The sequence below is a fragment of the Drosophila rhopaloa genome, unplaced genomic scaffold (assembly GCF_018152115.1).
Source record: "Drosophila rhopaloa isolate 14029-0021.01 unplaced genomic scaffold, ASM1815211v1 contig_2, whole genome shotgun sequence".
In the NCBI taxonomy this organism is placed as follows: domain Eukaryota; kingdom Metazoa; phylum Arthropoda; class Insecta; order Diptera; family Drosophilidae; genus Drosophila; species Drosophila rhopaloa.
This window is the reverse complement of record NW_025335083.1, coordinates 24486716-24512291: the sequence shown is the minus strand read 5'-3', so window position 1 is coordinate 24512291 and position 25576 is coordinate 24486716. Positions and strand designations below refer to the sequence as shown.

The following is a 25576-nucleotide window of genomic DNA, read 5'->3' as shown; positions in this document are numbered from 1 at the left end:
CTGCTGCCCCGTCCCCTTTTCGAAATTGCAGTTTGGAGTGCCGAGAGCCATTGGCATTATGATAAATACACTTTTGGGCGCCCCCAACTGCAACTTCGGGGGCGAATGGACTTCTAAATTACTGGATGCGGCGGCGGCACTGGACGAAAGTTTGGACGCGTCCTGTTCGTGAGTCCTGGCCCCTGGCTATTGAATCAAAGCACATTTCCGGACAGCAATTTGCTCAATTGCGGCAAAAGTTTGCCGTCGTTTGCATAAAATGCTCGTTCCTTGCTAGTTGTCGTTGGGGCGAATGGCGGCTGGAGGACAAAAAGTTTGCAGGACCACCACAGAAAATGTGAGCTGCCTGCTGCAGACAATGTGCAATCTGTGCCAGGCACATGTCACCATCACAAACATACACACACATAGCCAGTCACGTACGCTGTACACTGACACCCCCACAAACACACAGGCTCACAAAGACAAGGAGCAACAATGAGGCGAGCTAAGGATAATGGAGATGAAGCTGCAAGAAAACTGTACTTGAAAAAAATATACCAATATTATATCTTAAGAAAATCCGCAATAATTTAATTAATATAGGGAAGTCAAAACATATCTTTAGTTTACATTTTAATTAAAAGTACAAATTATGCAACGCTTTGTAAATATAGTTTATTTTTATTGTATTAGATTTAGATTTTAAAATGGTACATTGATATAATATATCGAAGCGAATTAAATATCGCATTTGTTAACAATTTTAGTTGATACCTAAACTGAGACGAAAAATAAACATTGCTAAAAATAAATGGAGTAATATTTTTTTTTTATAAATGATCTGTAATATGGTAAAATGCACCCTTGTTTGTACCACCTTTTTATTTCTCCCAGTGCATAACTATAGTCTTTGCTAGACAAAGGGCGGTGTTCGTTGGGCAGTGGGCGTGGCACAGGCAACAACTTTAATGGTGTCAGTAATTGTTAACTCAAGCGACGTTTATTTCCTGTGCATGTGTGCGATTCTGCTGCATACTTTGTGGCGCTTTCATTATACTTCTTTGCTTGGCACTTTAACGCCGCTGTAAAGGATACAGATGGTACATATGCGAACAAAACAAACAGGAAGCACAAGTCAAGTGTCAGTCGGCAGGAAAAAGGCGGGGGGAGATGAAACAGGGAAAAAGGGAGAGCAAACTTAATGTCATTTGTTGTGGCGGTGAAGTAAATTACGTATACGCCATGTGTTTAGCCATAGTGGTCGCAAAATTAAGTGTGGCTCGCAGATCATTTAATTGACACTTGACTCCCCGTGCCACGAATGCCACATCAAGCTGACCCAAAAACCCCGCCAGCATTTGTCAATCCTGGGTGTCAAAATTAAATGTCCGCCGTGGAATGTCCGGAATGATGCCACCAACTGGATAACAACAGTCGTTACAAATTTGTCTAGACGTCTTTGTCCACTCACATGACAGGCCACCACCCACTGGCACAAAAGCGAGTCCTTGGACAGCCAGTGACATGGCTCAATGTCCTCTGAGAAGCGTGGGTGGCCAGCCATTTGTCCGGCTGCCACATAAAAATTGTTTTAAATTAGTTGTTAATTTAACTACTCCGCCAGCTTTCGGCCTGAACCAGCTGCTAAAGCGGTTGGCCATAGAAGACGCTTAATGGCACTTTTTATGGGGTCGCCAGGGAGGTTGGCTAGGAACTTGAAAAATCATTGGCCTGGCCGGCACTAAATGAGAAAGCTGTTTTATGGCCATGGTACGTATTAAAACGAGTGAAATGAGAATTCAGTATATCTTAATCTACGATTTAAAGAGCTTTATAACTACGAATTTATATTTTATGAGTTTCTTTAATCTTCTATCCAAATACAATTGTATGGTTAACATTTTCCAAGTTTAAGTAACGCCTTAAGAGATATGTACACAATTCTGATGGTTTGAATTATCCTAGTAATTAGTTTGAAAACAGTTTAAATGAAAACAAATGTAATCAATTTTCCCTGCCATTGATTTCCAAATCAATTTCTGAGGCATTAATTCACTATAATCCCCATTGATATCGACAAGCAACATAAGTTTTGTGTATGCCTTTGATATATTATATTCAGTGATGCCACAGCCATGTTTAATAATGGTAAAAAACAAACAAAAAAGAGGAAAATAATTTATTTGTATATAACATGAAAATATAGGCATTTTGCCAATGTTTTTTGATTAATTAATTATTAAATGGAATTAGTAATGTTTTGTATTAAACACGTTTGTTCATAAAAACATTGCTGAAAAAGAAAAGACTTTTGAATACAGTAAGCTTTAATTATTTTCCCACTCATTGTTCGAAATAAAATAGAATAGCCTGCAAAAGGACAAAATGGCAGGCCTGATTCTATTACCATTGACTTTTGACTACAAATTGTCTTCATTTGCCGAAATGAATTTGATTTATGGACGGCCCACAAGCAAACACACACACACACTCACACAGATTGCCGCATTATCTGTGGTCTTCCGAGTGATTAAGCAATAAATATACAAGTTGACAGTAAATTATTAACGTGGCAAATGGAAGAGTGGATGGGGCAATAGAATCAGCTTAGGGAACCCACCTCGACCTGGAGTCATCTCCAGTCGGTTATCGGTGCCATCCTTGCCCGGACATCTTTTGGCGAGGCCAGGCACGTACTCCTGGTAAATATTTGAGCAAATATTAAAAGTAGAACAAATTCAAAACGTGACACATTTACGGAGGAAAGCAATCGAATTTTCCCTTTCGCCCCACGATTCTCTCGTTTTGTGGGTGTCAAAAATGGACCTTAAGTGCATAATTTGTGCTCGAATGGGTGGCAATAACCGAAATGCAATTCAAAAGTCATTTGTAAGCGACACATAAGCTCGGGAGTCAGGGTTTTCTGTCTGTTTCTCTGTCTGTGTCTGGGCCTGAGTTGGGATCATAAACGTAAAACGCTTAGCACTAAAGACAAAGGCAGCTCACAAAAACACATATATATTTATAGGGACGAAGGGGCGGGGAGGCGTGGCAGGGGCAGGAGCAACAATGCCGCCAAATGAAACAGCAAACAAAAAAGAGCAGGCGCGGGACTGGGGCAAAAAAACATGGCCATAACAATAAAAGCACAACAATAAGCAGTAACAACGAGGACAACATCGCCGAGCTCTACGGCATGAGGTAACACACACAACACCAGTGATGACATCCAAAAAGAGCCACATCAAACATTTAAAACACCTGAAGGCACTTGGCGATGGGTACCTGCATGTTTGGGAAAACCAAAATTCAATGATAAATATATATTTCGTGCTATGCGCTTTTGTTGAACCAGAATTTATTGAATTGCTTCTATTTTTCTGTACATTTTAAAAGTTTTTGATTCAAATTAATCTTATAAATAATAGCGAGTTTAATATTTTAATATTTTAGATATTTTTATATTTTAGACAATACAAAATGTGCTTTTAAATCCATAAACAATCGTTCTCTACAACATATAGTACTATTTACCTCAATTTATTTTAATACCCAACAACAATTCGATTGACTTGTGGGGACTATAAAAAATAAAGGTTTTCCTAGTATTTTAGAAAAGTAAATCGATAAACATTTTATTAATATTTTATTAAGAAATTTTTGTGTGCATTGAACTCTACTGTTGACTAATATATATTGCTTATCATTTTAATAAATACATTGTTAATAAAACAAAATACAAAAACAAATACAAAATTTCTAAAAATAATTTATAATAAAGATTTATTCCTGACCTTAATAAAAGCTGTAGTTAAATGGTATGGTCGTTCTAATAGCCAGACTACCAGAACTGGGGAAGGCACAAGTACGGGCCCAGGATCAGGATAAAGGAGCGGATGTGGGAGGCGGGCTCGTGGCCCTGGGGCTGCCAAGTGTAGCAGATTAACGGAATGTTTGTTAAATGGCGCACGGCTGGGTGGCAGGATGCAGGCAGGAGTACAGAAGTACAGAAGTAGAGAAGTACAGGAGGTGGCGGGCAGGACTTTCTGTAGGCGCGGCTGTGGAATGCCGTAATTCTCATAATTTGGCCTGGCTGTGTGGCATTGTGTGCTCCCTTTTGGAAAAGACAAAGCAGACACTAATAAGGCAGGCAGACTCGCAGAAGACCACTCAATAATTTCCTTTCTCTATTTCAAAGCCTCCTCTCTCTCTGTTAAGCTCTTAAAATATTCAATTCCACAGCTTAGTGGGCATTTTAGCTAATTAAAAAAATGAAATGCAAGCCAAGCTCGAGGACAGCAAATCGAATTGAAAAAAGGTCACAACATTTTTGCCGTTGAGTATTTTCATTTGCCTAATGCTCCTTTAAGCCGCTTAGGTGGTTGTATGTGGTCTCCTTTGTATATATATATATATATGTATATGTGTGGGTGTACTCTTAAGTTGCTCAAGCGAGTGTAAGGGTGTGTGCGTGATGACAATGATGGACATTTAAGTAGGGATTCATTGGGTGTTACAAAAATCAATGGATTGAAAATCATTCTTTAATAAATCACCAATCTTTCTGAGCTGCGACTTAGAGAGGTCCTTCTTTTAACTTGAGGTGAAACATATTTATATCGGGTACAAAAAAATATATCAAACTGGTAAACACCTTATACTTAAAACTAATACCACTGAGAGCCGTGATACTAAAATGACTTTCTTTTAAGTGTTTCTATTTAAATCATGCCTTCTGTATTTATGGCAGCGCGCCTCAATTCACATGAATGATTTCATTGTTTGTGGGCTGGAGGCGAAGTCAATTCGAGATGGCCTCAAAATCGGACAAAGCCATTTTTGTGTGAGCTTATATATATGTGCACAGTTTCAATTGATTTGCCGTCAATTTCATTTGCCAAAGTAAAAATACGACAGTCCCAAAATAATGCTTATGTGGCATGTATACAGGGGTAGGCTTGCCCCGGGCATGATGAATTATTATTTTCCCTCTCGTGCTCTCGCAAGCACACTCCTTCCTCGCATTACGCATACGCACCGTGCACTCAAATCCAAGTCGAGGCCGCCTGTCAGCATGTTTGTCCGTTGTTCCCTGTCCATTTGTCCAATTGTCCGCTGGCCAAACCACAATCATTCATCATGCTGCAACAACAAGGCGCAACAAGCAACACATTGTTGTTGTTTGGTTAGCTTGAGCCACCCATTTTCCGCTCATTTTCCACCCAATCCCTATTCCTAACCCGCCCCCCAAAAGGCGCCTGCTTTGACATCGATATGGCGTTGATACACACGTTCATCGAGCGGACATTGTTAATGTATTCTATGTATATTGTTTGCCCTTTTTTTTCGTTGCCCACACACCCACAACTTTTCGAGCTGAGCCAAAGGCAATTATCCGTGCCAAGCAGCAAACCCAATCCCCAAATGTGCTAATCCATCAATTGGACTCAACGGGAGCTTCAACACTTTGTCTTCTTTTGGGCACAGAGCAACTGGCAGCATTTGTACATGCTATATTGCCAAGCGAAACGGAAGCTGCAACTTATTACAAGTATTCAATAACTTTGTTTCCTCGAGCAGAAAAAATATTATCCTTTGGATCGACTTACACTTTTGCAAGGGCATTGAAAAGAAACGGGAAATAAATATAACAAATTTTACAATTAATACATTGCAGTGGGTATTATTATTATTATTATTATATTCTGAAACTGAGCAGCAATTATATTTAGTGGCCCAGTATACAATACATAAAATATAATCAAATAAAGCTTTAATGTTTTCAGTCGTGACAAATAATAAGTAATGACCTTATTAAAGAAGCTTTTCGTTTTCTTTTGCAACAAGTTCTTTAGAAAGTTGCGCTTTTCACGAGTTCCGAGACTGTGTGGAAAAGTAGACGAGACAAATTTCGCAGCCATTAGTGGAATTCAAAAATAATTGCCCGGCAAAAGAATCCGCCAACTGTGGGCCCATTAAAAATCACTCCGAACTGCTTAGACTGCAAATTGTGTTTTACATTTTTTCCCTCATTATTTGCACGGAAGTTGGACACGAATTATGGCCAATGTATAATAGCCATTAAAACTTTCTTGTTTGCCCGACAAGTTGGACGGTGGGGAGGGGGGAAAATCAGGGAAACGGAAAACGGAAAACCGAAATAAGCCAAGGTAGGAGCTTGAGGTGGAATACGAGTGTTAGACAAAAACTTTTGCAATAATCATTTCGCTCCCTGACTGACTGTCGCTGTCCTTGGCAGGACAAAGCGGCGATTGCCAGGACCCACATACACATATAGCTATGTAAAACAAAAAAGAAAAAGAAATCGGTGGAAGGAAAGCACAGCTCAGATAGAAAATTCAGCAGAGCGGAGCTCCGCAATTGCGCGACTGTCAATACAAAACGAACAATTAGATGGTGGCCTCAGCGGGGGAAGGGGGAAAACGTGGGTCCAGGAGCTGACCAACTAGCTGCCAATGACAATGGACAATGGCCACACACAACGGCAACAGGCTACAGTGTCCTTCTGAATTATTGAGCGTGCAACTTGTTGAAAATCCAAGGATACCGCCAAAGGAGGCAAGTCCTCGGGCTCTGTGTGTGTGTGTGTGAGTAACATTAATTTACTCATTTCAACAAAATGTTAAAAATTTACCAAGCTATTTCCCCACGGGAATGTTCGCTAGAAAAAGGGGCTAACTGGAAAAACTGCTAAAGCGCTGAAAACAATTAAAAAGTTTGAGGCACTGCCGAAGAATGCGCCAAGAAATGTTGATGGTTTTATGGCGTTTTAATGGGTTAAGGGCGTGAAAGGACGAAGGATGAGGATGGCATTCCGGGAAAAGCGCAGCTTGAAGCGAAAGGTGTTTGAAACGTGTTGGAGAAAGTTGCGGGGGGAATCCTTGAAAATCAAAAACATCTTGCCATCTCGATTGCCATTTATTTTGTTGGATTTTCAATGTTTAATTTCCTGTCATCAATCAGCTCAGTTTTCTTAATCAATTTTTGAAATAGCTGAACAGGAAAGTGCTGGGCTATAACGACACAAAAACAATATATTTCACAGTTAATACCCAAAGATCTCAAGTCCACCAAATCTCCATCACTTTATTTTTAAAGTTGTACTATACTTTTTATGTAGCTATTTAGAATCCACACTTTCGCCGCAAGTGGATATCCGTTAATTTCATTGGACCATTTGCAGCAGCAACTCGCAGCTGGCTTGAATGGCAGTCACGTCGATATTGTATGGCCAATTTGTTCGTGACTAACACTTTCATGGGCAGTTAGCCAGGTCCAGTGGAGGAGCATAAACTGCCACAATTTGCTCACCAAATAAGCGGCAAAGTGGGAAGTAGTCATAAAGAATATGCCACTGATGTATTCAGTAAGCTGAACAATTGAAATTTGATTTTATGTCTTTTACAAGAATAAGGTTTACTATACATAAGTCAAAAGGATTGTTTTATTGGCCTTAACTTTATAATATAAAAGCAATATACATAATTATTTCGAAAATGATTTTTTAAATTTTGTTGTAATCTAATCAATACAAGCTAAAATACTCTAAAGGAATCTGTCTTTGGCCTAGCAAATGCATTGGGTCCAGTTAAATCTGAAAACATTTATGGAAAATTAAAGAACGATGTCCTTTAAGAATTTGTTGCATTATTAAATGTGTTACAATCAAAAAGATAGGCGATGTGGTAGGTGTTTTTAAATGATACATTGCAGAATTAAGTAGGCTATTGAACTTCCGAGTTCCGCTTTTTTATAAAATATGTTTTTCTTTTTCTTTTATTTACACAATTATTAATTAAGTTTGTTCTCAATGAAAATTTCTTAAGAAATCTTATTTTATATTTATTTGCAGAAAATGTTTGAATAGAGATGGCCAAACTTTCACGACGTGCCTCGTCGTCTGCAGCAACGCCCTCCACAGCAACAACAGCAACTACAGCGAGTACCGGAGCAACACAAGTCAACCCAAGTCATGCCACAGGCGACACGCAGCAACAAGAGGAGCAACAGCAACAGCAGCAGCAGCAGCAGGAGCATCTGCAACAGCAACATCAGCAGAAGACACAACACCTGCAGCAGCAACAGCCACAGCAACATCATCAGCTGCAACAGCAACGCGTTGTCCGTCGTGCCACCAGCAACAACAACAACAACAGCAACCGACCCCAAGCGGCGGCCCTCATCGATACGAGTCCTGATGTCCTGCATGAGAATCCACCGCCATCACCGACACCGGCGGCGCTTTCAAACCACAGCAGCAACAATAGCAGCTACCACAGCAACACTGCCACGCCCACTGCACCCGCCCACGCCCACGTCACGGCCACGCCCTACATGCCGCTGCTACCGCCGGGCGAGCAGAATCTGACGGATGCGGAAAATGCGGCGGAGCGGGCCAGGATTCGGGAGGAGTTCTTCGCCACGTACGACGTGATGACGGGCGTGAGGATCGCCGCCACTTTGGGCGGCTTCTTTGGGCTGATGGTCTTCCTGATCGTGTGGAAGAGTCGCAGCAGCAGCAACGAGACGCTGAAGGTCCTCAAGGATCCCAAGATGGCGGCCGTGGCGGCGGTGTGCATGCAGGAGGAGGAGGAGCGCGAGATCCACGATGCCATCGTCGCCACGGGGATGTCGATCTATCCTGATGAGTACGATGCCATGGTCTATCGCCGCCAGAGGATGCTCTCGCTGGGCAATGTGAGTGCCCCGCCGCTGCTGAATCGGGGATACCGCTGTGGTTCCATGGGTGAGTACTTCAAAGGGATTCTGGCCAAGTAACTAGGTAAAAACCCTCCTTCTCCATTTCCAGGTGGCGTGGGAGTGGGCGCTCCTGTGGGCTACAGCTATCTGCTGGAGCCGCCGCGTCGCTTCTCCTACTCTTCCATGTCCGGCGGCGGAGGACCGGGTTCCGGCCATGTGGGACGTCGCAAGAGCGGATCAGAGTCGTCGCGCATCTTCAGCAATTATCCCATGGGCGGCAGCTTTGGCACAGACGACTACTTCGTGGAGACGGAGGACGAACTGGAGGCGGAGGAGTACATGCAGCCGGGCGTGCCAGATGAACCAGTGCACCAGCATCAGCGAACGGACTCCACGCGCAGCAAGCCGGGATTTCTGTCCGTACCAATGGCGGTGAGTGCAAGTGGAGCCAGTTTCCCCCACCCAGAATCAATCCATCCTGCAATGAATCCATCTTACAACACCACAGGGGCAGGACTCCCGCCGGAGCAGCGCCATGACCTGCTGCAGCACGGATAGCTCCTACCTGGAGCGGCGCTCCTCCGCCTACATGGGCGGATGCATGGGCCACCTGCCGCCCACGCTGCAACGGAAGCTATCGACTGCCTCGCGGACTTCGAGCATCGCGGACTGGGACTACTACTACCCGGACATCCAGGTGATCCAGCCGACGCCCAAGGCCTCGCCGTGTCCCTCGGAGCGGAGTGTGCACGAGGGATCGGGTTCGGGTTCGGGTTCGGGCATGGGATCGGGATCGGGAAACGGATCACGGACCTCCAACCTGAGTGCGCCGAGCATCAAGCGGAAGCACAGCATCGTGTCCTATGATCCGGATAGTGCTCAGGCGGGTAGGAAGCAGCAGATCCACTCGATAAGCGCCGACACCGTGGACGTGTATCCGTACAACCAGGAGAGCTCCGTGGATCTGGCTCTGGCCCTGCCTCTGCCCAAGCCGGTGCAGTCGGCCCCGCCCACCAGTGCGCACCAGGCGTTCCACTTCTGCGACTCGCCCTCGGAGGAGCTGCGTCTGGGTGTGCGGCGCAAGCTGACGCTGGTGGAGCTGCAGCGCAACGAGAGCAACAACAATAGCTTTCCGTACACGGCGAACGCAGCGGTTCCGGCCGGAGTGGCGGCGGGTACGGCGGCCAGCTCGAGCAGTATCAGTGTGGACAGCACACCGGTGAGTCTGGAGCGGCTGAACGGGACGGGGAGCGGCGGGAGCGCCAGTCTGGCCACCGTCTCCGTGTCCAACAAGCTGCCGCCGATGGGCAACAACAATCCGGAGAAGCGAGCGCCGCTGGCCTCACTAAGTTCCTTCAAGATCTCCTCGCTGGAGTGTCCCGACTCCGAGCTGCGCTCCCTGGAAGAGGACTCGGTTTTTGGGCTGGAGAGTCCGGCGGACACGGACGATGACATGCAGCAGCTGAGCAGCGACAGCGAGGAGCAGGAGGCGGCCGCCCAGGCCCAGGCTCAGGCTGCTTCTATGCGGGCTTCTGGCGGGGAGACCAAGCCCAATCCTCTGCAGCTGCCCATGCCCGCCAAGCGGATGAGTCTGAGTGCGGTGCCCTCGGCGGGAATGGCCATGGGTGGAGGTGCCAGGCCGCGGAGGCCTCTGCTCCAGAGACATCGAACCATCAGTGCCACATCCGGTGATCGAGTGGCCCTAATCAACCAGCCGCTGCAGCTGCAACAGTTCCACATGGGCATGCCAATCCAAGCGGAGGCGCCGGCTCCGCTGGAGACCCACTTTGGGGCGGTGATAAGCCAGAGTCCTCCCAGGCGAGGACCCCTGCTCCAGCAGTACAGCGATCCGCAGACGACGACGACGACGACCACAACGACCACCACCACGGAGGAGGACACTTGCTCCACCCTGAACACAGAGCTGGGCTTGGGGGAGGCCACCGGAGCAGTTCTGGGAGGCGGTGGAGGAGGTGGGGAGTCCAACACCCACACGCAGTACAGCAGCCTGAACACGGTAATCAGCTTGGGCCGGTCCACGCCCAGTCCCGTTCCCGTTTCCGTTCCCCTTCCGGTTGTGAGCAGCCGGATGGACAATAATGCCGCCACACAAGCCACACAGCAGCCAGCTCAACTGCCAACGAATGCCATCCGGCTGGTCCACGATCCCTGCCCCTCGTCCGTGTCCGATTCGGTGATAGCCACCAGGCAGCAGAGCATCTGTGTGCCCGCCTCCCTCAAGGATCTGATCCTGCGGAAGGGATCGGGTCCGGCTCCGGCGCCCGCCAGCGGCATCAGCCGGAGTGCCGCCAATCTGAGCTGTGAGAGTGGAGCTGGAGCCACTGCACCAACCACAACGACTGTCATGCTAGAGCTTCCCCTGATCCGGCTGCCCAACGAGGAGGACGACGAGCCGGTGGAGCACACCGATTTAGGCGGGGAGAAGCGCGATCCCAGCCTGCCCGGCACTTCCAGGAAGTGGTCCAAGGAGACACTCTTCTAGCCCAGCTGGATTCCACTGCTCCAGCGAAGGCAGTTCCCAGGGCCGGGCCACTAATTAAGAGCTTAGCAACTGACTTTGTACGCATGGTATTGGGGTCTACAGTGAAAACTCCCGAGAGGGGATTAACGTGGTTTATGATCATCTTCCAAGAGTCTATAAAAATGTTATTCAGCCCATAAGCCATTTCGAATTTTGGTTTGGAAAATATCCCCAATAACAACACTTGTCTAGGTCAGGAAATGTCAAATCCTAAGACCTTGAAACTTAACATCATTTAACATGTTTTGGGTCACATTTTCGAAAATGTATTTGAGTCTCCTTCAGGGGGTTTTCACTGTAATTTCGGTAGTCGCATGGTCTGGCAACCAACTTCCTGGGTTGCTCGAGACCCGGAACTATGAAACGCGAGTATCGACGAGTATTTAGGCTTAGATAAGGAGGATTAGATTAAGCGCATTTAGTCAAAATATAAGTTAGTTGGTCTGTCATAAGGGTTACAGTAGTACATGCCTACTCATCGTGTAAAGACCGATCGAAATGATTAGGAGGGTAATGCAGCAGCAACATGAACAACAACGTATTCGTACTTAGAGACTGTTGTCTATTATTGTTAATAGAACTCTAAAAGTTAAGTAGTGATACTCGGATTTATTTTTCACACTTTATCTATAAATCGGAAGAGCAAGCATGCGAATATATATATTTGTATGCGGCCATACTAAGGAAAGAGTTTATATATTTCTATAGGTATACCGCCAGCCGCCAGTCTTTCTATCCCCTATCTCTCACTCTCCCTCTTACGGAATGAAAACTCTTCTAGTGTCTTAAACAGCAGCCAAATACTTAAAGTATTGTAATTTAGGAATTTTATAGATTGCACAACAACTTCGATCGAGATCGAGTTATCCTTGCAACAGAAGTACTCTGACAAAGACCTTAAGGACCTCGAAAGGTCCACCCGAAGATGCCTAAATGTCTTTTACGCATAGCTAGACAAAAGTTGCAGACCTTCTAGGAATATTTTCGCATTTTCCCGCTCCTGCCTGTTCGAACTCGAATTGTTGGAAATATAATAGAGTTGTTGTCAGAATATAGAGTTACAAAACGAATATAACATTGCAAACCAAATTGAGAAAATAAACATATATGTAAACAATTTCCTAACTCATCCCACCTACGCATCTGTATTTTTCTATGAAAAGCTAAAGCCAAGGGAAGGAAAATAAATCAAATTACTTGTATTATTCAAATCAAAACACATAATTAGTGGACGAAAACCAAGATAGTATGATAGAGCTGCATTTTGAGGTGCCCCAGCCCCCTAGAGACTTTCTCACATGCCTGAGCCTCAGCCTGAGCCTGATTTGTACCTTTCCTATGCATAAGTATATATTTATATACACCACACATGTATAAATCGAGCCCTGTTTGAATATTTTTTAATGCTAGTAAGTATTTTGTACGACGAGATCAACTCGAAAGGCGCCTAAAAAATGCAAATGGTATATCAAAAAAGGAAACCCCCCAAAAACATAAAACATTAATTGTTGGTTATATGCTGAAGAACGTAAGAGTAAATGAAAATTCGAAAATATTGTAATTGTAGCGTTGATTTGTTTAAAATGAGCAAAAATATACATATAACTAATAACGTAGCTAAATATACATACCTAATGAAACCAATGAGCAAACCTAACTTGTGTAAGTCAAAGAGTAGCGGAACCAATTGTTAAGCCTAAGCATAATAAATCTGTAATAAAACTGAGCTGTTGTATTAAATGAACAATAACAATGTTGAAGACAAAGTTTGGATAAATAAATGCGCAGAGCATTCAGTTTGTGAACTTCGAATACGAGTAATAGTATTTTTACTAGATACCTCTCCTTTCGCCCCTTTCGTTGCAATGTTTTCTTTTATACTTTTGTACTAAAACCCTTTTCTTCTTGATTTTCCTAATGTTCATAAACTCGATGTCTATATGTACCTCTAGCTAAAACTCAAAGCGTAATTGATAAAATTGGTAAACGAAAGCAATTCGAAATTAAAACAAATATGTGTACTACTAACGCGCAAAAACAGAATTATTAATGCAAGATTACTTTAAAGAATGGATTAAAATTTTTAAAAAGTATGAGCTATTAAAGAACAAACTTAGTTAAATGTTATATATATGAAAAACCAAGAAAATTGATGTACATGTTAGCGATATTAATGAGAAAATGTGACAAGTGAAAAATAAACCGGAAGAAAATACATATACACAAGTTGCCAAGAGATAGTCGCTTCTATTTGGGATTATCAATTTGTTACGCCTAAATGGGATACATTAAACTACATTGCGAGAGGTGGCCCACTTTAGTATCTGTACTTCGTGGAGTAGTCCTTTGGCGAGACGACCAGACCACGGCCTTTGCGGGCACCCCGGTACACCGTCTCCACGATGTCGATCATCTCCTGCTTGTCCTCCAGAGGCCAATTGATCTTGTTGTTGTTACCGGTGCCCAGATCGATCATGATGTGCTTGTTGCGGAAGAAGAACATCACCGTGCAGGGATCGTACAGCTCGTACATTTTGTTGAAGTCGGGCACCTCGGTAATGTCCACTAGATAAATTACCGCGAAGTTCTTGACCTTCTCCGCTATGCTGTACATCACCTCGTCCATTTTCATGCAGGCGGGGTCCCAATCGTGGCCGAATCGGATTACCTGATTTGGGAGAAGAGGGAGTTACTCATTTGTAGGACTTTGTTGGACGACCAGGTGGTGCTCCAGAGGGGGCATCGTTCCACATTACTCACCACCACGCGATCTTCCTCGGAGAGAATTGCCTGGTCCACCTGCCAGCCATTGTGCAAATGAGGGAGCATGTACGACATCCTGGCGAGTTATTTTATTCACAAGTAAACGCCGAAAAATTAAAACATAAACAAATCTCTGAAATTAGAGATGGACAAACATAGATATTTTTTCTTTTCCCTAATTATCGATTTGTCAGGCCAGTAAGAACGAATACGTTAGTGCAACATTCGATAACAATCCGAAACGACTCTTTAAAAAATATATTCTGCACTCATGGTTATATGAGAAATTTAAGTAGACACTTAAAATTTATGTTTAAAAATCTCTGACATTTTGGTAATTTTCCAAAAAAAAGAATATCTTGGTTTATCGTAATTTAAATGTAATTTCTTTGATCCTTAATTTCAGTTGCCAATATAGGTATTAAATATTTGAAGATCCTACGTTAAATACGAAACTCGATTTTTCAGATTTCTGGCAATACAAATAATAAGGTGCGGAAGTTTATGTATCGTAACCGCCTTATTAACGTTTTGAAAGCCATCGGAAACTTAAAAAAAAATATATCAACGTTAAAACGACCAATTTGAATACACATTTTTAGAGAATATAACCACAAGTTTTTAGAGGCATGCCACTTTGAAATCGGATAAAATTTGGTAAAGTTATGAACTCTGGAAGTCCAATTGGGGGACCACTCATTACAAGACACCGGAAACTTGGAAATAACTAACATGAAAATGGGTCAAAAATTTGAACAACGGTAAAATGAAAATTTTGAATGCAGATTTTTAGAGAATGAAATCACAAGTCTTTAGAGGCATGCCACTTTGAAATCGGATAAAATTTGATAAAGTTATGAACTCTGGAAGTCCAATTGGGGGACACCTCATTACAAGTCATTGGAAACTTGGAAATAACTAACATGAAAATGGGTCAAAAATTTGATCTACGATAAAATGAAAATTTTGAATGCAGATTTTTAGAGAATGAAATCACAAGTCTTTAGAGGCATGCCACTTTAAAATCGGATAAAATTTGATAAAGTTATGAACTCTGGAAGTCCAATTGGGGGACCACTCATTACAAGACACCGGAAACTTGGAAATAACTAACATGAAAATGGGTCAAAAATTTGACCGACGTCAAATTGAAAATTTTGGATGCAGATTTCTAGAGAATGAAATCACAAGTCTTTAGAGGTATGCCACTTTGAAATCGGATAAAATTTGATAAAGTTATGAACTCTGGAAGGCCAATTGGGGGACCACTAATTACAAGTCATTGGAAACTTGGAAATAACTAACATGAAAATGGGTCAAAAATTTGAACAACGGTAAAATGAAAATTTTGAATGCAGATTTTTAGAGAATGAAATCACAAGTCTTTAGAGGCATGCCACTTTAATATCGGATAAAATTTGATAAAGTTATGAACTCTGGAAGGCCAATTGGGGGACCACTAATTACAAGTCATTGGAAACTTGGAAATAACTAACATGAAAACGGGTCAAAAATTTGATCTACGATAAAATGAAAATTTTGAATGCAGATTTTTAGAGAATGAAACCACAAGTCTTTAGAGGTATGCCACTTTGAAATCGGATAAAATTTGATAAAGTTATGAACTCTGGAAGTCCAATTGGGGGACCACTCATTACAAGACACCGGAAACTTGGAAATAACTAACATGAAAATGGGTCAAAAATTTTATCGACGTCAAATTGAAAATTTTGGATGCAGATTTTTAGAGAATGAAATCACAAGTCTTTAGAGGCATGCCACTTTAAAATCGGTTTAAATTTGGCAAAGTTATGGACTCTGGAAGTCCAATTGTGAGTCACCTATTTTACAAGTCATCGGAAACTTAGAAATAACTGACAATTTGAATGCAGATTTTTTGAGAATCAGATCCAGATCAAGAATATACATACTTTATAGGGTCGAAAACGCTTCCATCTACCCGTTACGTATTTTTCGACATTCAAAGTACCCTTAAACGGGTATCAAAATTCTTGTATATTTTGTGTAAAATTAAGTTTTTATTAGCCATAAAGTATTTAGTAGCGTCCTTGTCAGTTCAAGTATTTCTGCTTAAAGCTATCGATGTGTTCCAGCACCCTAACCGTCATCTCGTTTATGTATTCGTCCCGACCCTGATCGCTGAACGGATCGGGTGCACTGCGTCGCGAGACATAGTGATTGGGCAGGTTCACCTTGTGGCGGCCAATGGACTTGATGATGAGCCACAGGATGTAGAAACTGAACCACACGGTGAAGTACAGTGGGATGTACCAGAGCTTCCGGCCAATGTAGAAGTAGCTGTACTTCTTGACACGTGGCTCCGGCGGCGGAGGAGGCGGTGGTGGGGGTTCCGTGGGCGGCGGAGGCGGTGGTGGTGGTGGTGGTGGCGGCGGAGGAGGCGGTGGGTGGTGAACATGGTGGTGATGGTGCGGATGATCGTCGTAAATCACGTCCGGATACGAGTCATCCGGATAGGAGGGCTGGTAATCAAAGTGACCCGGATAGTGACCTCCGTGCACATGGTCGTGATCTGGCTCCGGCGCATGATCGTGATCGTGATCGTGATCGTGATCCTCCGGCTTGGGAGCCGCCGATTCCGGGTGAGATTCCAGCCAACCTGGTGGTGGTGTGGCATACTCCATACTGGGATCGTACTTGTGATCGTCGTCGGGATGGGAGCCATCGTTGTGGAGCGCTGGCAGTGGGCCTTCGTCGCCATCTCCACCGCCGCCGCCATTATCTCCTCCATCTGCAGGGGAACCCATATCCCCGCCATCGGCAGGAGCGGCACCGCCGGCATCCTTGCCATCCTGATCCTTCGTTGGCATGTTGTCCATGGCACTGGCGGGCAGGACTCCAATCTGATCATCGTTTCCAGGATCATCATCTGCCGGCGGAGAGGCACTCGGCATGCTGGCCGCCGCATCCTTGTCGCCATTGCTATTTGCCAATGGACCCGGATACTTGTAACCCGGAAAAGAAGGACCCGGATAGGAGTACCCCGCGTTGCTCAATCCTCCAGATGCGGGTGGCAAGTAGCTCGTCACAGTATCCGAAGGCAATGCTGCTTTGGGATCGTTCGAGGGCGATGGATACTTGGTGTTCAGGGGCGGAAAGGAATAGGCATCGCTTGGGGCAACATAGGAATTCACGGAGTTAGATCCGGAGGCCACCTTGCCATCCTGTCCATGGCCATGATCATGGCTGTGATCGTGGCTGTGATCGTGGTTGTGATTGTGGCTCTTGAACAGACCAGCGGCTGTTCCTTCGCTGGGCGAGAAGCGATCGCTAAATCCTAAGGAGAAAAATAGAAAAATAACAATAAAATTGTTGAAAAAGAAACCTAGTCTTAGATGAAATGATAATTTCTAATGAAAGCATGCTTTTAAAAGGAGCCAATTCAATAATTCAAAAATATATAAATAAATTGTTATACTTCTTAGGTTTTTAATGGGAAATTTTTAAATAGCCGTTAAAGGAATTTTTAAGGTTTGCCAAATAACCATTTTTTAAAGAAACTCTTTTTCAACCAGAACCTTTTAAATATTTGTGATTGTGATACCTTTTTTGTAGCTGGGCCTCGAAGCCTTATAGCGAGATGGGTTTCGTGATGATGAGGAGTAGTAAGATGGACTACCTTGGGGATAAATACGTGTCTTTGAGGGTCGGGAGTTGTACTGCTGTGGCTTGCCGCCCCGCAGCAAAGGAGTAATCAGTTGGCCAAAGGGATACGCCGTCCGATAATCCACGGCGCGACCTGTGGAGGCTCCTTCTATAACTGGCGCTGGTTGCTCCTCGGATACTGGAGCAGGGACAGGATCACTTGGTTTCTCTGCATCTGATGCCACTAAGGGAGTAACAAACACCGGCGAGTTGGTTGTTCCCTCGGGTTGGTGGTTATAGGGAATAGGTGGAAGCGTTGTTGTGGATGTGGACGTAATCGCAGGAGCGGCAGTGGTGGAGACCACATTTTCGCTGGAGTTGAAGCTGTGTGGGCAAGGATGGTCAGGAATCTCGAACACCGATCCGCGAGCACTGCAAACTTACGTTTTCGGGAAGATCAAATCCGTATTGAGAGCCTTAAATATACGAGGTCCTTGGTCGTTTCCCGCTGCATTGCCACTGATCAAAACCTGAGAGTAGGCTTCAATCCGGACACAGCCAACGAAAAGTGCTAGACACACCAGCAGTGCCCACTTGACGCCTTCCAACCGCATCCTTAGACTTTGTATCCTTAACTCGTTTCACCACAGGACACTTTTTTCAATATTTATTTTCCACACTATCACTGAATATCCTTGGGGGCTACGCTGTCGTCATAACGTTACCGTTCCGCGTCGCGAGAAATTGTCGAATACGAGGCAGCACTTGGGCGACCATTGGTTTTATTCAACTCCGTCCAGCCGAGTTCGTGATTTCGTTTTTTCATGACCCAGATCCCGGGCAAAAGGTGCTACTAGAAGTGATCTACATACCTCCGATCTGGGCAGAACAGCACTTTCATTTCGTCGACGGCGCAGGTGCTAATCAATTGTTACTCCACATTTCTGATAGCATCTTCCGTTATGTGCTTCCAACTTCTTGGGATGGGAATATCTGTGGTGTGGAATGTATTTAGACTTCTAATCCGTGGTCGGCTTATGTGGTTTGTGGCGTGTGAGTCCAATTTTGCAACCAATTAGTAACGTTTTGCGTCGCAAAGATACAGATTCAAATTGTGTTCCTATTTGTTCAGCGGAATGTTTGAAAAACAGGAGAACTACAAATAAAATAAGGAATAAATTTGGAGCATAATAAATGTAAGAAGTATTATTCATCTAATTATATATTTATTTTTATTTATTGATTTAGATAAATATTTCAATAAATTTAAAAGAAGTTTGTTTATCTTATTCTAAGGTCTTCAATATTTATCCAAAAATATACCTTTTTCATTTTTTACTTTTACCATATGAATGAAAAACTGAAAGAATTCCATTTTGGCGCCCCAAAGGTGTTAATTTATAACGTACCAATTGTTTGAATATACCTGTTCAATCTTCTCCAAGCTAATATCATGCGTAACCCAAATTAAACGATTTCTAGTTCGAAATAAAGACAATAATATTTGTCAACTATCTTACCATGACCAAGACATCGAGATGGATGTGGGTCAGTAAGTGCGGCACTTGCTGCAGCGTGCCTTCCCCGATTAGCACCTATTCAGGCGTGCTATATACGTGCTATATGTTGACCCGCTCGTTCACAACTTAATTTTCAGGCATCTGCAGAGAACCAGTTCTGGGCTTGCCACTTTCCCGATTGGACCATTCAAAATGCCTGCAACTTTTACTTGTTTAAAGATGGGGTTTCAGTTTTACCGTACATATATTTCATACAATAATTGCAAGTCTTTTAAATGTTAGTACACAAAGTTTTATCTCATTAAAACAAGGAACTCGAAACAAACCGTTTTAGAAACAAGAATAACAAATGTGTCTTTCGTTACTCGATGGGGGTTGTCGCAAGTTAAAACAAACACGTGGAAGTACAAATGGGTAAAATAACGGGGCCAATTCTAAAAATAAGTCCAAAAATGCTGGCAGATGCAGCCACTGCTATGAATACCCCAATGGTTAGTCTGGATCGTAAAGTAATAAGAAATAGCGTGTTGAGTGGTGGTGTTATATACAGCCTTGGCACTAAGTACATGTGTAACATTGGCGTCTTTTCGTTTGGTAAGTCTTAGCCGTGAGTCTTAGAAGGGCGAGTTCATGCCCAATTTGGTGCCAAAGTCAAGACGCGCCCGACGCTGATAGCGAGCATTGACCCTTAAATAGAGAAATAATTAATAAGTGAATACCAGAAAGCGTAGTTAGCACCCACTTGTTCTCCTGGAACTTTGCCAGCTCACTGACAATCATACTCAGCAAGCAGCCGCCAAACATGACCAAAATTGCAGCCCACAATTTTGGAAACTGTTCATCGAAATCCTTTAGCATCAGTTGCAGAACACAGATAACTGTGTGGAAGAGGAGCAATAACCAACAGGTAATGCCCCAGATACGATTGGTAAATGGATTGCGCTGCCAGAGCGCGTGATCGCGATGCACAAATGTAAAAGAAATGAAAACTGCAAGGATACAAATCAAGTAATTAGGAGATCAAAAAAGGTATGGTACGAAAATTTACCAAAGTGTAGGATAATGCCCAGCAAGGCAGAGCTTCGAGCAAAGTAAAGGAACTGATAGAAGTCCTCATCATCATCATCGTCATCCTCGACATCTAATGAAAGTTCTTCTGAAACTTCAGCAGCAGGGTTAAGTCTAGACTCCGATAAGAACATCCAGTAGGAAACGAGCTAAAATATATTTGAAAATTAAAAATATGGTTTGGTGACATAATTCCCATGTTAAACATACCATGGATACGACCAGAACGATGAACTTGCACCCGTAACACCACATGACAAAGGCAAAGGCGCGCGAATCATAGTCAGTCTGCTTTTTGCTGGTGGCCCGATTCATGATCTTGGGATCCACGTCGATGTGGGCAAGCGAGATGGCTATTAGCGGCACCGGCACGCACATCAGGTAGATGACCAGCAGCGGGGTGAGGAGCGGTGGCAGCGAGAGGCACGCGCACAGCACGTTCAGAATTGAGATGGAGCCAGCGCAGCAGGCCCAGTACTGGATGCAGTTCCACAGGCCAAGCGAGAAGCGGCGTGACAGCTCAATTATGGCCACCAGCGAAAGCGGGTCGTCGCGGCAAACGGCAATGGAGCAGGGCAGAGAGTTGAGCAGCCGGCTCAGATACAACGGGGAGATGGTGTGAGCGGGCGTCTGCATGGCGCATCCCTGAAGACCGCCCTCCAGAAGCTCCTCATCATCATTGGCCTTGGATTTCCCCGACTGCCGCTGCCACAACAGTTTGTTGTGCTGAATATTGGATTCCGTGTAGGCGTCTACATCCTGGCACACCTGCGGGTACAGTGGCTCCACGGCTATACTACAGTCCGCTTGCAGGAAGATGTCGGCATTGGCATTACTAGCAGAACTTCCCAAACAGACGACGATCTCCCCGTAGGACTGCATAATGTCCAGCATCTGGCGAGTGGCCTCTGCCGAACAGTCCGTAAAAAGAGACACCTGCAGCGGTACGTTGTCCACCTGCTCCAAATGAGGTCTAATGTTTTCAATGCCTCTTGGCAGCTTCGCCCGATTGGACATGTCGAAATTTATGGGAGCACTCTGATCTGTGCTTTCGGTGAGCGTGCTCAGCGAGCGGCAGTTTTCGTCCATAGCGGAGTCCAGCGAATGGCGCTGCTTGTGCTTGTTGGGATCGGGTTCCCCCTCCAGTTCGGAATCTCCCGGTAGATTATTTTTTGGAGTGCTATCCTGTGAGCTTTCCTTGCTGCCCTCGCCATCCGGGGATTGAGGATCGTCACTGTTGAGGGCTGCATTCAGCGGATTACACTCATCCGGGTTGGAAATGGCACCAGGAGCTGAGGAGCTGAGGGTTTTAGATGACTCCAGATTGTTTGGCGGCCCCAAAAGATAATTTTTCTCTAGGCCATCACCTATAATTTCAGTGGCTTTAGCAGCAGATATGGATTCGGATACGGATGCAGTGGCAGGTGCGGGTGCGGGGGGCGATATGTACATGACTTTGGCACTGGGATGAAGGCTGTTCTCATGGTCTGTTGTGGTGGTGGTGGTGGCAGTGGTTGAGGTGGTGGCTTGGGGTTTACCAATGTGTTCCGGCACATCCTTGGCCTTGGCAGTGCTTCGATCCTTCTCGTTATCGGGCTCTGGTTCGCTAAGCAGCGAGATGTGGCAGTTCCAGCCGGACTCTAGACCCATTTTCTCGGAAAAGACACGCGATCGCAATTCGTTTTCCTTGCTAAAGTGAACGAATCGGATGCAGGCCCGTTCCAGGTGCTCAACCAGCCGAACGATATCATTCTGAGCCTGGTACTGCATAGTCACCATGCCAATGAACACCTGGTGGCACTGCATCTCGAAGCAGCCCTCCACATCGTTGCACTCCTCGTCCTTACTCTCCGAGAATAGCAATGAGTCCGTGCTGATGCTGTGGCCCAGCTTGACGTGGTGGCCACCCTGAAAGTCGCAGTGCGTCTTGTCCACGTGCTGCATGCGCAGCTTTGATTCCGGCGGAAGCTCCAGATACAGACACTCACCTCCGCTCCGCTGGGGACCACTCAGGGCTCCATGGATTCCGTGCCTCAGAGGGCGGTAGGCGAAGGCCGTGCAGTAGGAGGTCAACGCACTTCGCTGGTAAAAGTCCAGCGCCCGTTTTCGATCCTGGGCGGACAAAGGTCGCAGATCTATACCGTCCCAAAAGTCGTCGCAGCAATCCAAAATTATATCCGCCGTTCCCTGGGTGAAGAGGGACAGATAGCCTCCCGGATTCTCACGCATAACCACGGACAGGGAATGCGGAAATGGGACCTTCACCTTGGAGGACAGCTGCAGCTGCCGGGCGAAGCGAATATCCCTGCGTACCACATCTGGTTGCTATAGAAACGGGAAAACTTTAATAATTAAATGTGTTATGTTACGTTAAGTTTACTTCAATTGTATTTAAATTGAAAATTAAAAAGTTAATGAAATTCTGTTTTCTTTTTTGTTGTCGTTTTTAAGACTTACCAAATGACGGTAGCTGGCCAGTTGACCCTCCAGCGCGAACCGATCCGTGGCATGGTCGGTGAATCCAATCTGCTTGGCCAGCTCGCACAGGCAGCGTCTGTTTGTAGAGAACAACCGATTAGAACTGGTTCCCACTGCCGCTGGATGCGACGGCGGTGCGTGAGCGAACATGCAGGCAAGCGTGGCGGAGAGGGGTCGGCGGATGGGGCGGTGGCGGGAATGGGGCGACTATATTTAAGCGTTCTTGAATGTATGTTACTCAAAATAGCATGCCAATGGGGATGGGGCGAGGAGACGTAGGAGAGATCGATTTACGAGTACAAACAAATTAATATAGGTAAGTAGAATAATAAATACAAGGTTTTTATGTGTATACATTGCAGTTAGTTTAAAGGCTCGAATGATATGTGGTAAATTATAGAGCAAAACGATTAAGGAATAGCGAGTTACTGGAAATCAAAAATACGTTTTTCTTACGCTTGTAATTTTTAAATCATTACCAATCGCTTGTGTTTGTTTTGTGGGGGAATCGTCCAATTGGATTCAAAAATCAAAAATACCCAAAGCAAAGACTAATTTGATCGGGCTGGCTTTGGATGCAATGGTATGCAATACCATATTGGAGAAAATCATTAGACTATATAAGTAGTTTTGCGGTCGATGCTATCGACCATATATATATATATATGATTTGGTTAGACAGAAACTAACGATGAGTATGGCAATGAACTACGTACCCATGCAAAAAGCTTTTACTCGACTCAATGAGTGCATACGCATACCGATTAGTCACGGGCACCAGATCTTTGTCGAGCATGGCCACGGCGGTTACATGGCCGCAGAACTGTGCGTAGTGCTCGTGGGTGAGCGGCGAACAGGTGTTCAGCAGAATGGCCAGGCCTAGAAAAGGTGAAATACGTTTACTTCAGTTCGCTAAAGATAATTCGAGTCATTAGTGTCACCCAGTGGTTTCAAGGACTTGATGTGCGCCTTCCACTCGTGATCGTCAAACTCCAGCCGGAAGGGGCAGTGCTGATCGTGCGTTAGGTCCAGTACTTCCGCCACAATGCCCTGCTCCTTGTGATCCTCATCCACATCGGGCACATCGTCACTCTCGCTCTGCGACGACGACTGACTGCCTGCTCCATCCTCGCGGGCCTCTTCGTCGGTGTTGTGTAGAAAAAATACCTTCTCGGCGGTGGGGTTGGGCCACGACAGGATGCCCTTTTTATCAACGCAACAGAGCGCCGAAATGGAGCCCAGCACCTGGACGAGATTCGCTGAGCGCGGCAAGAGTTCACTATCCCCGCGCCACAGCTGCATCCAGATGCGGAACACATTTGAACGAAGCAACGAAACATTCTGGTAGTCGTACGATGGCGTGTCCAGATCCTCCTCAAACGATTTGCTTGTACTCTTCTCCAGGGCAGCCTGAGGAGTCTTCAGAAAGCACTGCAGCCGCGCAATGCCCCACAGATTCATGGATATCCACATCAGAGGAAATATCAGAGGCAACAGAGGGATTATGGCGGCCGCCGGGGATTCGATGAGCACGAAGCGCCAGTTGTGCTTCTCGTCGGTGGGCAGACCGTAGCCATGGAGGCGCAGTAGACCCGAGATGAGCGTGATAACCAGGGCACTAATGAAGCCCCACTGCTGAATGTACTTGGTGACCAACTGTCGACGTAAACAGAGATAAGAAGGGGTTCTAATTTGTATTTGGAGATCTCCTCACCAGATAGCGCTGCTGATTGTAGATGGTGGGTGGTCGTTTCAGGGATTTCTTGAGGCAAATGGTAAGGTTGTCCAGGTAGGGTGTGCTTTCCAAACAGCAAACGAGATCGGGCAATGGCGGCCGCGCAACTGGCTTCACCGGAGGATCGCCATGTGGAGCCGCACCATAGATTTCGTTGGCCGTGAAGAACTTTTTCGTCTCCAGCTCGTGACAAGGACCTGGTGAAATGTGACCCGGCCTCAGAACGATGTAGTCCCCGCGCACGAGCAACGCCCAGGGCATATTGACGATTTTTCCGTCACGATAGGTCCACTGAAGGGAAACGCACGGCGACATGGGATTACTCAGGTGCGGATAGTTCGTCGGCTGCCAGTCGTCGCTGAAGTGTTGCTCCGCCAATTGGAGTTCTCCCAGCGCGTGTCGCGTCTTCCGGAAGATCTCGGTGCGCCGCAGGTTGTTCTCCCGGACAACCACGAAGAGGTCGAGCGACAAGATAGCCAACAGGCACAGGGCTGGCCACAGCATGCCTGTGATTAGGAGTGCTCCGCTGGCCAGCAGACTGGTTCCAATGGAAAGCCAGCCCAAGGGACTATCGTATCGCTTCACAAATGCCGCCCGCAACTTTCGATAAGAGCTGTGGATACATGGGATTGCTTGGTATCAGTATATAAATATAGGTGTAGATATAACTCACCTCTCCGTGCCGCATTGCCGCTCGTGTTCTAGGAGCACCCTTTCGATCTCCTCATGCAAACGCCGCAGCGCCACTTTGGTGGTGAGTCCTCTCTGCTGGTGCTCCTGACTCGACCGCCTTTCCGGATTTTCGGCGGCCATTTTCCTCGACGTGATCCTGCCGCTGCAGTTCAAGAATTCGCGTCCGCCTACAGCATAGTTTCCTAACTTTGCTTCTGTTTAGTTTTGGGTTCGCCGATAAAGTGTTTGCAACAGTTCCATGCGCGGTGCGGTCACACCAGCATAGAGCTGCCCAATCCATCCCATTTCACGCCACATCTGGGTTTTTATGTGTAATTTAGCTATTAGCTATGTTTTTGGCTTGATAATTATTTTTTTAAATGCATATTTTCGTTTTTTTTTAGGATTCAGATAAACCATTTAATGATGCAGTTTTTATAATTAAAAACTAAAAGATATTTCTAAGGCATT

The 25576-nt window shown here is 45.1% G+C and overlaps 4 protein-coding genes across 7 annotated transcripts in view; 1 reads left to right on the top strand and 3 right to left on the bottom strand.

The window, feature by feature from the left end:
• Nucleotides 1–13471, top strand: part of LOC108053437 — a 44169-nt gene extending 30698 nt beyond the window's left edge. The window contains exons 3-6 of the mRNA XM_044459798.1: nucleotides 7856–8053; nucleotides 8120–8749; nucleotides 8813–9135; nucleotides 9212–13471. Of these exons, the coding sequence (XP_044315733.1) occupies nucleotides 7873–8053; nucleotides 8120–8749; nucleotides 8813–9135; nucleotides 9212–11206 (3129 nt within the window). The 5' untranslated portion in view covers nucleotides 7856–7872 and the 3' untranslated portion in view covers nucleotides 11207–13471. The remainder of the gene's footprint in view (nucleotides 1–7855; nucleotides 8054–8119; nucleotides 8750–8812; nucleotides 9136–9211) is intronic.
• A 1-nt stretch (nucleotide 13472) lies between these two features.
• On the bottom strand, nucleotides 13473–14171 carry LOC108053436 (thioredoxin-like protein 4A). The gene is made up of 2 exons (XM_017136081.2): nucleotides 14006–14171; nucleotides 13473–13913 (listed from the first exon to the last, which is right to left on the bottom strand). The coding sequence occupies exons 1-2, from the start codon at nucleotides 14081–14083 to the stop codon at nucleotides 13563–13565; spliced, it is 429 nt and encodes a 142-aa protein (XP_016991570.1). The 5' UTR covers nucleotides 14084–14171; the 3' UTR covers nucleotides 13473–13562.
• A 1897-nt stretch (nucleotides 14172–16068) lies between these two features.
• LOC108053427 (leucine-rich repeat extensin-like protein 5) lies at nucleotides 16069–18395 on the bottom strand. 2 transcript variants are annotated; one of them, XM_017136067.2, is made up of 3 exons: nucleotides 18077–18395; nucleotides 17592–18016; nucleotides 16069–17324 (listed from the first exon to the last, which is right to left on the bottom strand). In XM_017136067.2, the coding sequence occupies exons 1-3, from the start codon at nucleotides 18244–18246 to the stop codon at nucleotides 16081–16083; spliced, it is 1839 nt and encodes a 612-aa protein (XP_016991556.1). In that variant the 5' UTR covers nucleotides 18247–18395; the 3' UTR covers nucleotides 16069–16080. The 2 variants fall into 2 exon arrangements, with proteins under 2 accessions (XP_016991556.1, XP_016991557.1); XM_017136068.2 differs by having other exon boundaries at nucleotides 17667–18016.
• Nucleotides 18396–19377: 982 nt separating this feature from the next.
• Nucleotides 19378–25364, bottom strand: LOC108053433 (transmembrane protein 94). Of its 3 annotated transcripts, XM_017136076.2 has the most exons (10): nucleotides 25107–25364; nucleotides 24413–25046; nucleotides 23640–24354; nucleotides 23415–23577; nucleotides 22678–22774; nucleotides 21759–22545; nucleotides 20431–21587; nucleotides 20201–20369; nucleotides 19895–20141; nucleotides 19378–19839 (listed from the first exon to the last, which is right to left on the bottom strand). In XM_017136076.2, exons 1-10 carry the CDS (start codon nucleotides 25244–25246, stop codon nucleotides 19767–19769), a joined length of 4182 nt encoding a protein of 1393 aa, XP_016991565.2. In that variant the 5' UTR covers nucleotides 25247–25364; the 3' UTR covers nucleotides 19378–19766. The 3 variants fall into 3 exon arrangements, with proteins under 3 accessions (XP_016991565.2, XP_016991562.2, XP_016991563.2); XM_017136073.2 differs by having other exon boundaries at nucleotides 20431–22545; XM_017136074.2 differs by having other exon boundaries at nucleotides 20431–22545; nucleotides 23460–23577.
• Nucleotides 25365–25576: the final 212 nt, after the last annotated feature.